General features: G+C 34.4%; 3 protein-coding genes across 3 annotated transcripts; 2 read left to right on the forward strand and 1 right to left on the reverse strand.

The window, feature by feature from the left end:
- Positions 1-560: 560 nt before the first annotated feature.
- Positions 561-3,095, reverse strand: LOC146914841 (peroxidase 12-like). Its single transcript, XM_085716191.1, has 3 exons — positions 2,768-3,095; positions 2,166-2,357; positions 561-1,348 (listed from the first exon to the last, which is right to left on the reverse strand). The coding sequence occupies exons 1-3, from the start codon at positions 3,017-3,019 to the stop codon at positions 713-715; spliced, it is 1,080 nt and encodes a 359-aa protein (XP_085572317.1). The 5' UTR covers positions 3,020-3,095; the 3' UTR covers positions 561-712.
- Positions 3,096-3,614: 519 nt separating this feature from the next.
- LOC146914842 (uncharacterized) lies at positions 3,615-6,696 on the forward strand. Its single transcript, XM_085716192.1, has 3 exons — positions 3,615-3,690; positions 4,350-4,409; positions 5,977-6,696. The coding sequence occupies exon 3, from the start codon at positions 5,977-5,979 to the stop codon at positions 6,406-6,408; it is 432 nt and encodes a 143-aa protein (XP_085572318.1). The 5' UTR covers positions 3,615-3,690; positions 4,350-4,409; the 3' UTR covers positions 6,409-6,696.
- A 5,243-nt stretch (positions 6,697-11,939) lies between these two features.
- On the forward strand, positions 11,940-15,019 carry LOC146914843 (uncharacterized). The gene is made up of 3 exons (XM_085716193.1): positions 11,940-12,013; positions 12,673-12,732; positions 14,300-15,019. The coding sequence occupies exon 3, from the start codon at positions 14,300-14,302 to the stop codon at positions 14,729-14,731; it is 432 nt and encodes a 143-aa protein (XP_085572319.1). The 5' UTR covers positions 11,940-12,013; positions 12,673-12,732; the 3' UTR covers positions 14,732-15,019.
- The last annotated feature ends 226 nt before the right edge of the window (positions 15,020-15,245 follow it).

The raw sequence follows: 15,245 nt of genomic DNA on the forward strand, positions 1-15,245 counted from the left end.
AACTAATGACACTAATCCCCTTAAAGAAGAAAAACCATATTCCTAAAACGGAGAATCCAAGCAAAACCTTGTCTTGCTTACTTTCCAAAACGCAAGTGAGACCCCGTTGTTATCTAACTTAACTTCCAATGGTATTTGTAGCAAATATGAAACCAACAATCACATGATATTACTCAAGGTCTTTAAAACCGTGAGAGTAACACCAAGGTATCAAAGTTTTATGAAACGATGGAATAAAGTAAGCACATGGAATAACTCACGAACGAGTGATGGGTGAACAAGGATTTACAATCAAATGATAACACACACTCACAAGGGAGGCAGCAACTCGTAACCCTTGGAGTGAAATCGCATATGATTACTTACTTATATATTTATTTTCTTCTTGTAAGAAAATCATAGGGAACTCTTAGTCAATGTTGTTATTGCTTTATATTTAAGATTTATTAAGATGTGTGATATTTTAATCAAGAAGATTTAGAGATTCATTTTAGAAATTTAGGTTTCTTCTTACCTTGGCCCATGACCTTCAAACAAAGATTATAAGCATAAAAAAAAAATACTAAATTTCCATGTGCTTAAGGAGGCAAAACACAAAGGCATCCACAACTTATAGCAACACAAACAAAGAACTCTCTCTTAAAAGCAACTAATTAACTTACTTGGCCACCTTGGCTAGTAATTTTTTTAAACAAGAAAATAAAAAAGATTATTAATAACGGTGAGAGTAATAATCATTTTCCATGTTTTCTGCGATTTCCACCACCTCTTCGACCACAGACGCCACATTAGATTGCCGATTATTTGGGTCAAAACAGGACCTGCGAACTTCTCCTTGATTTCCAGTCAAAACACTTAATTGGCTAACCTTAACAAAAGCATTAGCAAATTTATTGAAAAACTCATTCTGGTTAGAAGCAAAGAGGTTCACAATCTCCTTAGTCTTAGGATGACTTGCTAGGTCTTGATCAGATGTAAACACACCCTGGTGATTCAAGAGATTAATATAGTACATGTTATCGAATTTCGTTGGTGTTCTAATATCCAAGTTAATTGTGTTCAGTGATTGATCATTCAGACATGTCGCTTCGAGTTGTTTCTTGAAATTTGGGTCTATTGGTGGGTTTGTATCAATGGTTCGATTGAATAGTGTAGGACAATGGGATCGACCAAAAGTGTGCGCCCCAGAAAGAGCAACTAAATCTGTGGCATCAAATTTTCTGGATTGAAAAAGTCTTAATTGTTCATCGGTTCGTTCAAATGGTACTGGAAGATTGTCTGGTGCAGTTACATTGAAGGTTAGGCTGTCTCTTCTTCCCAATGGTACATCAAAATCGGGGCCTCCAAGCTGTACAAATTCAAATAAACAAATGACATATTGTTAAGAAAATGTGAAATAATGCTAGGAATACGTAGAGGAAAATGTTAATAATTACACTCATCAGAGAGTTATAAACAACCGTGATCAAATAACACATTGAAAATTGTAGTTGATCACATTTAACATATTCAAATGCCAGTAAAAATTTAATCTCATGTTGTACAACAATATTTTTATTTATATTCTCTTATGAATAGAGTAGTTGCTATAGCTAGGATATTACTGTTAGTATTTTCTATTATAAATAAAATAAAATAAAAACATTAATATTTTCTTCTTTATCAGAATTCGAACTCGGATCCTTTGACTATTCCAACTCCTTCAACATTTACTTCAACATACTACTTGAGCTAAGCAATACCGGTGCTACGAAAGATGTTTTATATATGTATATATATGTTTAAACGCATTATCTTTATCTTTTTAATAGGAATCACATTTTTACCTCTTATTTTATCATAAGGAAAAAATTGATGTGATGATGATGCACAAGTCTAAGATAAGGATGATCTTAGGACTAAAAGAGCGGAATTTACATTTAGATCCTTTGAAGAGACTAGTAGAGCTCGAATATGAACAGAGACGATAAGAGAGATCAAAATTGAAGAAAGTAAAAAGTTAAAATGACTAACTTCAAGTATTTGGTCTATTGATAAAAAAAAATAGATGTAGAACCCGAAGGTTTCGTGTACAAATGCTCCTAGTGTCCTTAAAATGAGGCAAACGAAAATAGTTTTTCTAGTGTTCTTTAAATTCTAAAGTTTTCTCAATAAATGAAAATTACCTGACGAACAGCTTCTCGTGCCGCGAGGACGAGTATGTCCGCACACGAGACAACCCGTGGACACTGTCTACGGATTAGAGCACGAAGATTTTCAAGGGTTTGAATAGCCTCTTCCCTTAAGGCGAAGTTGGCAGGATGTTGTTTTTCGTCATCTTCTCCAACACCGTTCAACAAAATCGATCCATCACATCCCTGTTTCAATTCAAATCAACATTGAATATCGTAAATTATATGTAAATAAAGGTGTGTATAATATGAACCTCATAATTGTGTTAAGGATAGATTCTTACCATCTTTCTTTTTTTTAATATAAAACTAACTATTTTATAAAGATGGTAAAGGGTCCATTGTAGACTAATTTTTGAAAGTTTATACTTCATCCGTCTCAAAATAATTGTTTCTTTAACATTTTTTCTATATCTCAGGATAATTGTCACTTTAGAATATCAATGCAGTATTTATTATTTTATTTTTTTACTATTATACCCTTATTTATTGAATTTCATCCAACTTAACTACTTCACTAACTACAGTTAATCATTTTCTTAAAATCATACACAAATCTAAAGATAAATATAGTATTTTCCTTGATTTTTTTTTACCTGGGAAAAGCAGTCATGGAAAAAGAGCCTGAGTATGCCAGGAGCTTGGCCACTATCTTTTTCAAACACATCTTCAAGATGGAACCTTACAATCCTTTCAACCTTAGGACATGACAACCAATAGTAATTCCAATCTTGTCCCCTCACAATGGGAGGCCTTGATAATCTCTTAGAGGAAACAAAGACTAAAGAAGCTAATAGAAAAGAAATAAAAAACAATGAAGAAGATCTACATGTACTAACCCTTACCATTTTTGGTTTACTAATTGGTTGAGATCAGCACAAAATTTGCATGATATTTATAGATGGATATTGAGGGCTAGTGGTCTCTTTGCACAATATGGAGCACATGCATTTGAGATTTGGAACAACCAACTAGGAGACAGGATAAGATGTTACAAAGTAACTCAAAAATCAATAATATAAGTGTAGTTTGCGTTAATTATATTATTCTGGAATGCACAAGTTGAAGGACCTTTTCTTAAAATATCATTGAGAACACAATGTCACCACGAGGCTTCCATAACGTGCATGTTGTAACATCCAAAAATTTAACTTATATTTAAAAGTGTTTTAAAATAAATAATAGAATAATAATAATAGAAGAATTAAAAGAAAAAGGGGGGTGGACTTAGTAATTGTTGTTGTTATATAAAAAAAAAAAAAAAGAGTTATAATTTTCCCACGTTACTTAACAATTTTTTTATAATAAAAAGAAAAAAAAATATTTTCTTTCTTCCCACGTTACTTTGTTTATAATAAAAAAAAAAAATTAAAAAGGGAAGGGATAATTGAAGAAAGAGGACGTACAGATATGTTCCAAAACTGATTTCATCCTCAACCACACTCTCTCTTCTTATAAATACATTATGCCTTGGCTTACTAAACCACACACACTCACTATCTGCTTCTTCTAATAACAGGTTAGTCTTCTCTCTCTCTTCCTTTCCTTTTCTCAACTTTCTCTCTCAAATCTATAGTTATTCTTTATTCTCTTGTTTGTATTCTTACTGGAATTCTGATTTTTTTTCAAAGTTATTCTTAATTCCAAAACTAGATCTATACCCCACCACACCATCACTTTCAACAAAAAGACACAATCAAACTTTTCATTTATACTCCTCATGTCTATATACCCTTGTACCTTACTGATTAAAGAAAGAATAGGTTTTATTTTGCTCTTTCTTTATCCTTTAAAGATCATGGAACAAAGAGGAATTACCTCATAGATTTAGTTTGCACCGATTGTTTAGTTAAGAGATACCAACACCCTTTTACTTAGCTATTAAATTGGCCTTTAATGATTGTGACTATATAAGGTAGTGACATAAATTTCAAATTGGAAAGAAATCAAATCAAATTTATATTGGAACGTGATACATGGAGACTGAAGTAATACACATAAATGGCATAAAGGTCTATAATTCATTTTGGGACTATAGGCATAGAAAACGTGATAAACAAAGATAAAAGAAAACAAGAGATTTGGAACTTTAACTAGTTATTTATATTCAAGTACAAGTCTGACCTTAAATAATGAATATAGTCTAATGGGTAGTTTTACTTTGGGTGAGTGTTATAGGTGATACCGAAGCTGCTTTCGACGAAGACGATATCCCAACCACGTTTGAAGAAACTGAAGGTACGAGGAATTACTACTAATAAGTTTTAAAGATTTTGCATAAGTTATGTGCTTAAGTGATTATGTGTGAGTAAATAACTCTACTTGTGAGAGTTAATTTCTCGATGAGGTGATAATTTCTAGCGATCAAGTATATGTCAAAGGGCATCGACTTATATGTGTTTTAGTTAATATAATTAGGAGTATTATTTTAAAAATGTAATATACAAGTAGAAAAAAAAAGTTTTGTAAATGATTACTTGATTAGATAGTTCTATTATGTTTATTTGGTATCACTCTTGAGTAAGTAAATGAATATGCTAAATTTTGATAAGTACTATGTGAATTAGATGTATGAATTTGGTTTGAAAACATATGACTTATAACAAAAGTGTCGATTATGATTCGACGCGATAACTTATAACGTTGAGAGTGAGTAAAAACTTCTCTTAAGAAGAAATAATCCAAGAGAGATAGTTGTATCTTACTTTATTGATTTTGATGATATCTATTTAATAAAACCTTGACTTATAGGTAACTTGAAAAAGAAAATGTTTAAGAATGCAAAAACCATGATATAATTTAAGAGTACTATAACAGTAGGATAACTTATCTTGAAATATAGGTATATATATATAGCTTATGGCAACATCATTTAAATCAAATATGTACTTGTTAGAAGTGGAAGTTTACTCACTGGTTCAATATGAATTCCATGAATGATTACCTACCATAATATAATACCCGTACACTTAAATGCACCAGAAACAGGATTGAATATTTTTGGTTGTAAAGGTAGCTGATTTAAGCACTATATTATTTGAATTAAACATAATTCTGAAGGGCTGATCCAGTTTAATGAACAAATGATAATTATGATATATACTTGTTTGACATTGTTGAGTTGAGTTTGAGTAATTGTCTTGTCTAGAAAGTAGGGACAATTAAGGAGCTATAACAGGTCCCTATACACTCAGGTGTAGATGGGAATGAGGATAGTTATGGTTTGGTTACTTTGAGGACCTATCGAGGGCACTTGTGTTTCGAACGCCTATCAATAGTTGGGGATTGCTTCCCGGCTGAAGGTACTCGTACTACCCGACACGGTGAGCCTGACAAAACTAGACTATCTATAATAAGGTAGTGCGATCGGACTAGAATGATTAGAGTTTAAGTATATCTTGCTCATAATACTAATAATCATGTTATAGTCGCCGAAACGGCCTTATGCTCATTAGAATGGAACCTCCATGGAGTAGTAAATTGTGAAAAGAAAAATAAACTAGAGTCGAGAGAAAAGTCAAAAGAGTTCATGCATGTGTCAAGTTGAATGTCAAACTATAAATTATAATTTGACCTTTTAAAAGATAGTTCTTTTATATATTTAATATGCTTTGCAATTGTTGGACAGTGAAGGAAAAGAAAAATATTATATCTATGTAATTATCATATTATCTTGTATATAGATTATTTTTCTTTTTCCTTATGTAATAAATCACGTGGAAAACTTGTGTACGAGTAATTCACCCTTCTTTGTTTGTTTTTGTATCTTGTTGTTTTTTTTTGGGTATGTTCGGACGTTTTGTAGATGATGCCAGGGAGATATTTAGCTCACTCAGGAACACGCAGGATCGAGTTCCTTGAGAATCCGAGGGACGATGTTTGGGAAATAAATTTGGCCACCCAAACATTGATCTTTACCGGACTTGTTCGCACTACCACAGGATTCGGTGGCCAGCCTACTACTACTATTGTTACTCATGAGACCACAGAGATGATTCTACCATTGCAGAGGTTGTACCTAGCTCTCCATGACATGGGTGTTGTCCCACCTGTAGGACCAGACCCACAGGAGCCTATAGTTCCTCCGGTTGTTGATCCTGTTGATGTTGCTGAGCAGGGAGGAGGAGAAGTCCATGCACCCGAGGAGGAGGATCCAGAGGAGGAACCAGAGGAGGACCCAGAGGAGTACCTTGAGGAGGGAGAGTTCATTGGGGGAGACCCTAATGGCCATGTTTAGATGTGACTTCTAGTGTGTGGGAAAGAGTTTAAGAGTGCTAATTAGTTTGTTATGTACTTAATGTCTCTTAAAACTCTTTTATTTTGGATAGTAGTCAACCTTGGTAACATAGTAGGACTGATGTAGTTTGACTAATGCATTTTGGCTCTAGCTAGATGGTAACTATGCTTTGTTTATATTAAGTCTCATGAAGGCTTATGGATCATTGTAAAATATTCACTATGATGACTTTAGCATTATGAGCCGCAGGCTTAGACCGAATGATATGTATATATATTATGATGTAAATATTTGTTATTTATGTTTTAAATTTATTATGTTGTAGAAACCTACATAAGAAACATTCAGTAGAAAAAAGAAAGAAAGAATGTATCAAGGAAACATACTGAAGCATGCTATTATTTTGTTCTAAAAAGATACATACGAAAAAAAAATGGTGAGAAAGGAAGAAAAAAAAAATATATAATTGTTAAGACGAGAAAAAAAAAGTAATATTATTATTTTGACGCGGCCGGATTATATTTATTTACATTTTTGCGATTTTTATTGTATGTAACGCACCCTATAATGAAAGAAAAAAATAGGGGTGTTACATTAGTGGTATCAGAGCACGGTTGATTCTTTCGGGAACGTTAGAGGATGTCCGTACTAATTGCGTTTGTTTGTACTAACTTTGTATAGATTATTAAATTATTTAATAATTAGGTTCTAACCAATTATGAATTTTAGGAACCCAATGACTCGTAGAAATAATCATATAGAAGCAGATAATGGAGAAGCAAGCAATACCGAAGGAGGTATGGAAAGAGCTATTCAAGCTATGGCAGAAATGGCAGCAACCATTGCAGAACAAACTGTTGCGAAGGCTGAAAGGGATATTCGAAAGCAACAAAGGGAAGAACGAAACGCTGAAAATAAAGGATTGGTAGATTTCAGACGTCACGATCCTCCACAATTTCTTGGAGAAACTGAACCAGAGAAAGCTGACTTATGGCTCGAAGAGATAGAAAAGATATTCGCTGTGTTGAGGTGTCCTGACGAAGTAAAGGTAACATATGCATCTTACTTACTATTGGGAGATGCCGAATACTGGTGGAAGGGAACTCGCAAGATGATTGAAGCTAACAATCAAGATATTACTTGGGAAATATTTCGCACGAAATTTCTCGACAAGTATTTTCCTAGAAGTGCTAGAACTAACAAAGAACAAGAGTTCCTTCTCTTGAAACAAGGTGGAATGACAATTGATGAATATGCGGCTAAGTTTGAATCATTGTCCAAACATTTTCGTTTCTTCCAGGACCAAATTGACGAAGATTGGTTGTGTGAAAGATTTGAAGGTGGACTTAGATTTAGTATCAAGGAGTCTGTATTGCCATTGGAAATTCGTCAGTTTCAACCTTTGGTTGAAAAATGTAGAAAGATAGAAAGGATGAAAGAAGGTGGAATTAATCGAAACAATGTAGGAGGACCATCTAGGGGGAAATATCCTTCACAAGGATCAAACCAGAAGGGAAAGGCACCACAAAAGAAACCCTACTCACGACCTCCAGGTAACAACCACGATCAACAACCTTATCGTCCAGTCGCATATGCTTTTGGAGGAGGACAATCGAGGAACCAACCTCCAAACAATATCCGAAAGTGTTTCAAATGTCAGAAAACCGACCATTTGGCGAACACTTGTCCACTTAAGGGATTGATATGTTATCAATGTGGAGATTCTGGACATTTTGCTAGAGACTGCCCAAATCAAAAAGCTGAACCAAAGGTGAACAATGTAAGAGCTGTCAAACCAACTGTTAGAGGAAGAGTTTACACTCTGAATGGTGCTGAAGCTTCTCAATCAGAAGATCTCATACAGGGAAATTGCGATATGTCAGGTAATCTTCTAACTGTACTATATGATTCAGGCGCAACTCATTCATTTATTTCCATGGATCGTGTGAAACAGTTAAAATTACCAATTACGACATTGCCTTTTAACTTAATTGTTTCTACTCCAACTTCTGAACCTATTTCTGCACATTTTGTATGTCAAAACTGTCCTATTGTTATTCAGGATAGAAAATTCCTTATTGATTTGATATGTTTGCCTTTAAAACAATTAGATGTGATTTTAGGCATGGACTGGTTATCTTTCAACCAGATTCTTTTAGATTGTGCACATAAGAACATAATTTTTCCTAACCCTGAGGTTTCTGGATTTATATCTGCCAATCAAGTAAAAGCTTCCTTAAAAGAAGGAGCTCAAGGATACATGTTATTATCTTCTTTAGAAATCGAGAGTGAATTAGTATTGAGCCAAATACCGGTCGCAAAAGATTTTCCGGATGTATTTCCGGAAGATGTTCCAGGTTTACCCCCAGTTAGAGACGTCGAATTTTCGATTGATCTAGTACCTGGATCAAGTCCAATTTCAATCGCACCGTATAGGATGTCACCCAATGAGTTAGCAGAACTAAAAACTCAGATTGAGGACTTATCATCAAAACAATTCATTAGACCAAGTGTTTCACCTTGGGGAGCACCAGTGTTGTTGGTGAAAAAGAAAGATGGAAGCTCGAGACTTTGTGTGGATTATCGACAACTCAACAAAGTGACGATCAAGAACAAGTATCCATTACCTCGCATAGACGACTTGATGGATCAACTCCAAGGAGCTTCTATTTTTTCAAAGATTGACTTAAGGACAGGTTATCACCAAATTAGGGTAAAGACAGAGGATGTGTCTAAAACTGCGTTTAGAACTCGATATGGACATTATGAGTATCTCGTAATGCCGTTTGGAGTGACGAATGCTCCTGCAATTTTCATGGATTACATGAATCGGATCTTTAACCCTTTTCTCGATAAGTTCGTAGTTGTATTTATTGACGATATTCTTATCTATTCTAAAAACAAGGAAGAGCATGAAGATCACTTGCGTGAAGTTTTGAAGATTCTCCGTGAAAAGAAGTTATACGCAAAGTTGTCAAAGTGTGAGTTCTGGCTTGAAGAAGTAAAATTCTTAGGTCACGTCATCACAAAAGATGGTATTGCCGTAGACCCAGCGAAAGTAGAGACGGTACTCTCATGGGAACAACCAAAGTCAGTGACGGAGATCAGAAGTTTTGTTGGATTGGCGGGATACTATCGAAGATTCATCGAAGGGTTTGCAAAGATAGTAGCTCCATTAACACAACTTACGAGGAAGGACCAAGCATTCATCTGGACTGAAAAGTGTGAAGAAAGTTTCCAAACATTGAAGGAGAAATTAACAACGTCACCAGTATTGGTCCTACCGCAACCTGACGAGCCTTATGAAGTCTATTGTGATGCTTCACATCAAGGATTAGGTTGCGTTCTCATGCAACATAGAAAAGCAGTAGCATATGCATCAAGGCAGCTTAAGACCCACGAAAAGAATTACCCTACGCATGATCTGGAGTTAGCTGCAGTTATGTTTGCGTTGAAAATCTGGAGGCATCATTTGTATGGAGCGAAGTTTGCAGTTTTTAGTGACCACAAAAGTCTAAAGTACTTGTTTGATCAAAAGGAACTAAACATGAGGCAAAGACGATGGATTGAATTTCTCAAAGATTACGACTTTACCCTGCTATACCATCCTGGAAAGGCAAATGTTGTAGCTGATGCGCTGAGTCGTAAAACAATTCATATGTCTGCAATGATGGTCAAAGAGTTAGAGCTGATAGAAAAATATCGAGATCTAATAATTCATTTGGGAATGGTAAAGATATCAAATGGATTGATGGACACAATAAAAGAGCAACAAGCAACAAATGACCAACTTCAGGAGAAGCTAAGATTGATTGAACAAGGAACAAATTCAGAATTTGGGTTGGGAGCAGACGGAATTTTACGTTGCAATGGGAGGGTTTGCATCCCAAATAATCCGGAGACAAGAAAAATGATTTTGGACGAAGCACATAAAAGCAACCTAAGTATTCATCCAGGAACAACCAAAATGTATCAAGATTTAAAACAAAAATTTTGGTGGCCAGGAATGAAGAAGCAAGTTGCTGAGTATGTTGCCTCGTGCCTGACATGTCAAAAAGCAAAGGTAGAACATCAAAGACCTGCTGGAATGCTCCAATCTTTAGACATACCTGAATGGAAGTGGGAAAGCATTTCAATGGATTTCGTCGTAGGATTGCCAAAAACCCGGAATAATTTTGATTCAATATGGGTCATTGTCGATCGATTGACAAAGTCAGCTCATTTCTTACCTGTTAACACTAACTACAATGTAGAAAAGCTGACTCAGATTTATATTAAGGAAATCATTAGACTACACGGCGTACCCTCAAGTATTGTCTCAGATAGGGATCCGAAATTCACATCTCATTTTTGGAGGAGTTTACAAAAATCTTTAGGAACCAGATTAAGATTAAGTTCTGCATATCATCCACAAACCGATGGACAAACAGAGAGGACGATTCAATCCCTAGAAGATTTACTAAGAGCTTGTGTCTTAGATAACCGGGGAAGTTGGGATAATTTGTTACCATTAATTGAGTTTACCTACAACAACAGTTTTCATTCAAGCATAGGAATGGCACCCTATGAAGCTCTGTATGGAAGGAAATGTCAAACACCGTTGTGCTGGTATCAAGATGGGGAAAGCAGCATTTTAGGACCAGAGATTGTACAACAAACGACCGATAAAGTCAAACAGATCCGTGAAAAGATGCGTACCGCGCAAAGCAGACAAAAGAGTTACTCAGACAAACGAAGAAGACCTCTTGAATTTGAGGAAGGTGATCACGTATTTTTGAGAGTCGCTTCAACGACTGGGGTAGGTAGAGCTATTAAGTCCAGAAAACTCACTCCTAAATTTATTGGACCATATCAAATTCTTCGTCGTATTGGCCCAGTGGCATATCAAATTGCTTTACCCCCTTTTCTTTCAAACATCCATGATGTGTTTCATGTTTCACAATTAAGGAAATATATTTCCGATCCATCTCATATAATTGAGCCTGATGTAGTACCGTTAAAAGAAAATTTGTCATATGAGTCATCACCTGTACGAATTGATGACAAAAGAATCAAACAACTTAGAGGTAAACAAATTCCTTTGGTTAAAGTAGTCTGGGATCAAACGACGGGAGACACCACGTGGGAACTAGAAGAGAAGATGAGATTTCAATATCCAGAATTATTTGAAGGTATACGAATTTCGAGGACGAAATTTTTTTTAGTGGGGTAGTAATGTAACATCCAAAAATTTAACTTATATTTAAAAGTGTTTTAAAATAAATAATAGAATAATAATAATAGAAGAATTAAAAGAAAAAGGGGGGTGGACTTAGTAATTGTTGTTGTTATATAAAAAAAAAAAAAAAGAGTTATAATTTTCCCACGTTACTTAACAATTTTTTTATAATAAAAAGAAAAAAAAATATTTTCTTTCTTCCCACGTTACTTTGTTTATAATAAAAAAAAAAAAAATTAAAAAGGGAAGGGATAATTGAAGAAAGAGGACGTACAGATATGTTCCAAAACTGATTTCATCCTCAACCACACTCTCTCTTCTTATAAATACATTATGCCTTGGCTTACTAAACCACACACACTCACTATCTGCTTCTTCTAATAACAGGTTAGTCTTCTCTCTCTCTTCCTTTCCTTTTCTCAACTTTCTCTCTCAAATCTATAGTTATTCTTTATTCTCTTGTTTGTATTCTTACTGGAATTCTGATTTTTTTTCAAAGTTATTCTTAATTCCAAAACTAGATCTATACCCCACCACACCATCACTTTCAACAAAAAGACACAATCAAACTTTTCATTTATACTCCTCATGTCTATATACCCTTGTACCTTACTGATTAAAGAAAGAATAGGTTTTATTTTGCTCTTTCTTTATCCTTTAAAGATCATGGAACAAAGAGGAATTACCTCATAGATTTAGTTTGCACCGATTGTTTAGTTAAGAGATACCAACACCCTTTTACTTAGCTATTAAATTGGCCTTTAATGATTGTGACTATATAAGGTAGTGACATAAATTTCAAATTGGAAAGAAATCAAATCAAATTTATATTGGAACGTGATACATGGAGACTGAAGTAATACACATAAATGGCATAAAGGTCTATAATTCATTTTGGGACTATAGGCATAGAAAACGTGATAAACAAAGATAAAAGAAAACAAGAGATTTGGAACTTTAACTAGTTATTTATATTCAAGTACAAGTCTGACCTTAAATAATGAATATAGTCTAATGGGTAGTTTTACTTTGGGTGAGTGTTATAGGTGATACCGAAGCTGCTTTCGACGAAGACGATATCCCAACCACGTTTGAAGAAACTGAAGGTACGGGGAATTACTACTAATAAGTTTTAAAGATTTTGCATAAGTTATGTGCTTAAGTGATTATGTGTGAGTAAATAACTCTACTTGTGAGAGTTAATTTCTCGATGAGGTGATAATTTCTAGCGATCAAGTATATGTCAAAGGGCATCGACTTATATGTGTTTTAGTTAATATAATTAGGAGTATTATTTTAAAAATGTAATATACAAGTAGAAAAAAAAAGTTTTGTAAATGATTACTTGATTAGATAGTTCTATTATGTTTATTTGGTATCACTCTTGAGTAAGTAAATGAATATGCTAAATTTTGATAAGTACTATGTGAATTAGATGTATGAATTTGGTTTGAAAACATATGACTTATAACAAAAGTGTCGATTATGATTCGACGCGATAACTTATAACGTTGAGAGTGAGTAAAAACTTCTCTTAAGAAGAAATAATCCAAGAGAGATAGTTGTATCTTACTTTATTGATTTTGATGATATCTATTTAATAAAACCTTGACTTATAGGTAACTTGAAAAAGAAAATGTTTAAGAATGCAAAAACCATGATATAATTTAAGAGTACTATAACAGTAGGATAACTTATCTTGAAATATAGGTATATATATATAGCTTATGGCAACATCATTTAAATCAAATATGTACTTGTTAGAAGTGGAAGTTTACTCACTGGTTCAATATGAATTCCATGAATGATTACCTACCATAATATAATACCCGTACACTTAAATGCACCAGAAACAGGATTGAATATTTTTGGTTGTAAAGGTAGCTGATTTAAGCACTATATTATTTGAATTAAACATAATTCTGAAGGGCTGATCCAGTTTAATGAACAAATGATAATTATGATATATACTTGTTTGACATTGTTGAGTTGAGTTTGAGTAATTGTCTTGTCTAGAAAGTAGGGACAATTAAGGAGCTATAACAGGTCCCTATACACTCAGGTGTAGATGGGAATGAGGATAGTTATGGTTTGGTTACTTTGAGGACCTATCGAGGGCACTTGTGTTTCGAACGCCTATCAATAGTTGGGGATTGCTTCCCGGCTGAAGGTACTCGTACTACCCGACACGGTGAGCCTGACAAAACTAGACTATCTATAATAAGGTAGTGCGATCGGACTAGAATGATTAGAGTTTAAGTATATCTTGCTCATAATACTAATAATCATGTTATAGTCGCCGAAACGGCCTTATGCTCATTAGAATGGAACCTCCATGGAGTAGTAAATTGTGAAAAGAAAAATAAACTAGAGTCGAGAGAAAAGTCAAAAGAGTTCATGCATGTGTCAAGTTGAATGTCAAACTATAAATTATAATTTGACCTTTTAAAAGATAGTTCTTTTATATATTTAATATGCTTTGCAATTGTTGGACAGTGAAGGAAAAGAAAAATATTATATCTATGTAATTATCATATTATCTTGTATATAGATTATTTTTCTTTTTCCTTATGTAATAAATCACGTGGAAAACTTGTGTACGAGTAATTCACCCTTCTTTGTTTGTTTTTGTATCTTGTTGTTTTTTTTTGGGTATGTTCGGACGTTTTGTAGATGATGCCAGGGAGATATTTAGCTCACTCAGGAACACGCAGGATCGAGTTCCTTGAGAATCCGAGGGACGATGTTTGGGAAATAAATTTGGCCACCCAAACATTGATCTTTACCGGACTTGTTCGCACTACCACAGGATTCGGTGGCCAGCCTACTACTACTATTGTTACTCATGAGACCACAGAGATGATTCTACCATTGCAGAGGTTGTACCTAGCTCTCCATGACATGGGTGTTGTCCCACCTGTAGGACCAGACCCACAGGAGCCTATAGTTCCTCCGGTTGTTGATCCTGTTGATGTTGCTGAGCAGGGAGGAGGAGAAGTCCATGCACCCGAGGAGGAGGATCCAGAGGAGGAACCAGAGGAGGACCCAGAGGAGTACCTTGAGGAGGGAGAGTTCATTGGGGGAGACCCTAATGGCCATGTTTAGATGTGACTTCTAGTGTGTGGGAAAGAGTTTAAGAGTGCTAATTAGTTTGTTATGTACTTAATGTCTCTTAAAACTCTTTTATTTTGGATAGTAGTCAACCTTGGTAACATAGTAGGACTGATGTAGTTTGACTAATGCATTTTGGCTCTAGCTAGATGGTAACTATGCTTTGTTTATATTAAGTCTCATGAAGGCTTATGGATCATTGTAAAATATTCACTATGATGACTTTAGCATTATGAGCCGCAGGCTTAGACCGAATGATATGTATATATATTATGATGTAAATATTTGTTATTTATGTTTTAAATTTATTATGTTGTAGAAACCTACATAAGAAACATTCAGTAGAAAAAAGAAAGAAAGAATGTATCAAGGAAACATACGGAAGCATGCTATTATTTTGTTCTAAAAAGATACATACGAAAAAAAAATGGTGAGAAAGGAAGAAAAAAAAAATATATAATTGTTAAGACGAGAAAAAAAAAGTAATATTATTATTTTGACGCGGCCG

The sequence above is a fragment of the Medicago sativa genome, chromosome 6 (assembly GCF_051527215.1).
Source record: "Medicago sativa cultivar Bolivia chromosome 6, Bolivia_mono, whole genome shotgun sequence".
Classification (NCBI taxonomy): domain Eukaryota; kingdom Viridiplantae; phylum Streptophyta; class Magnoliopsida; order Fabales; family Fabaceae; genus Medicago; species Medicago sativa.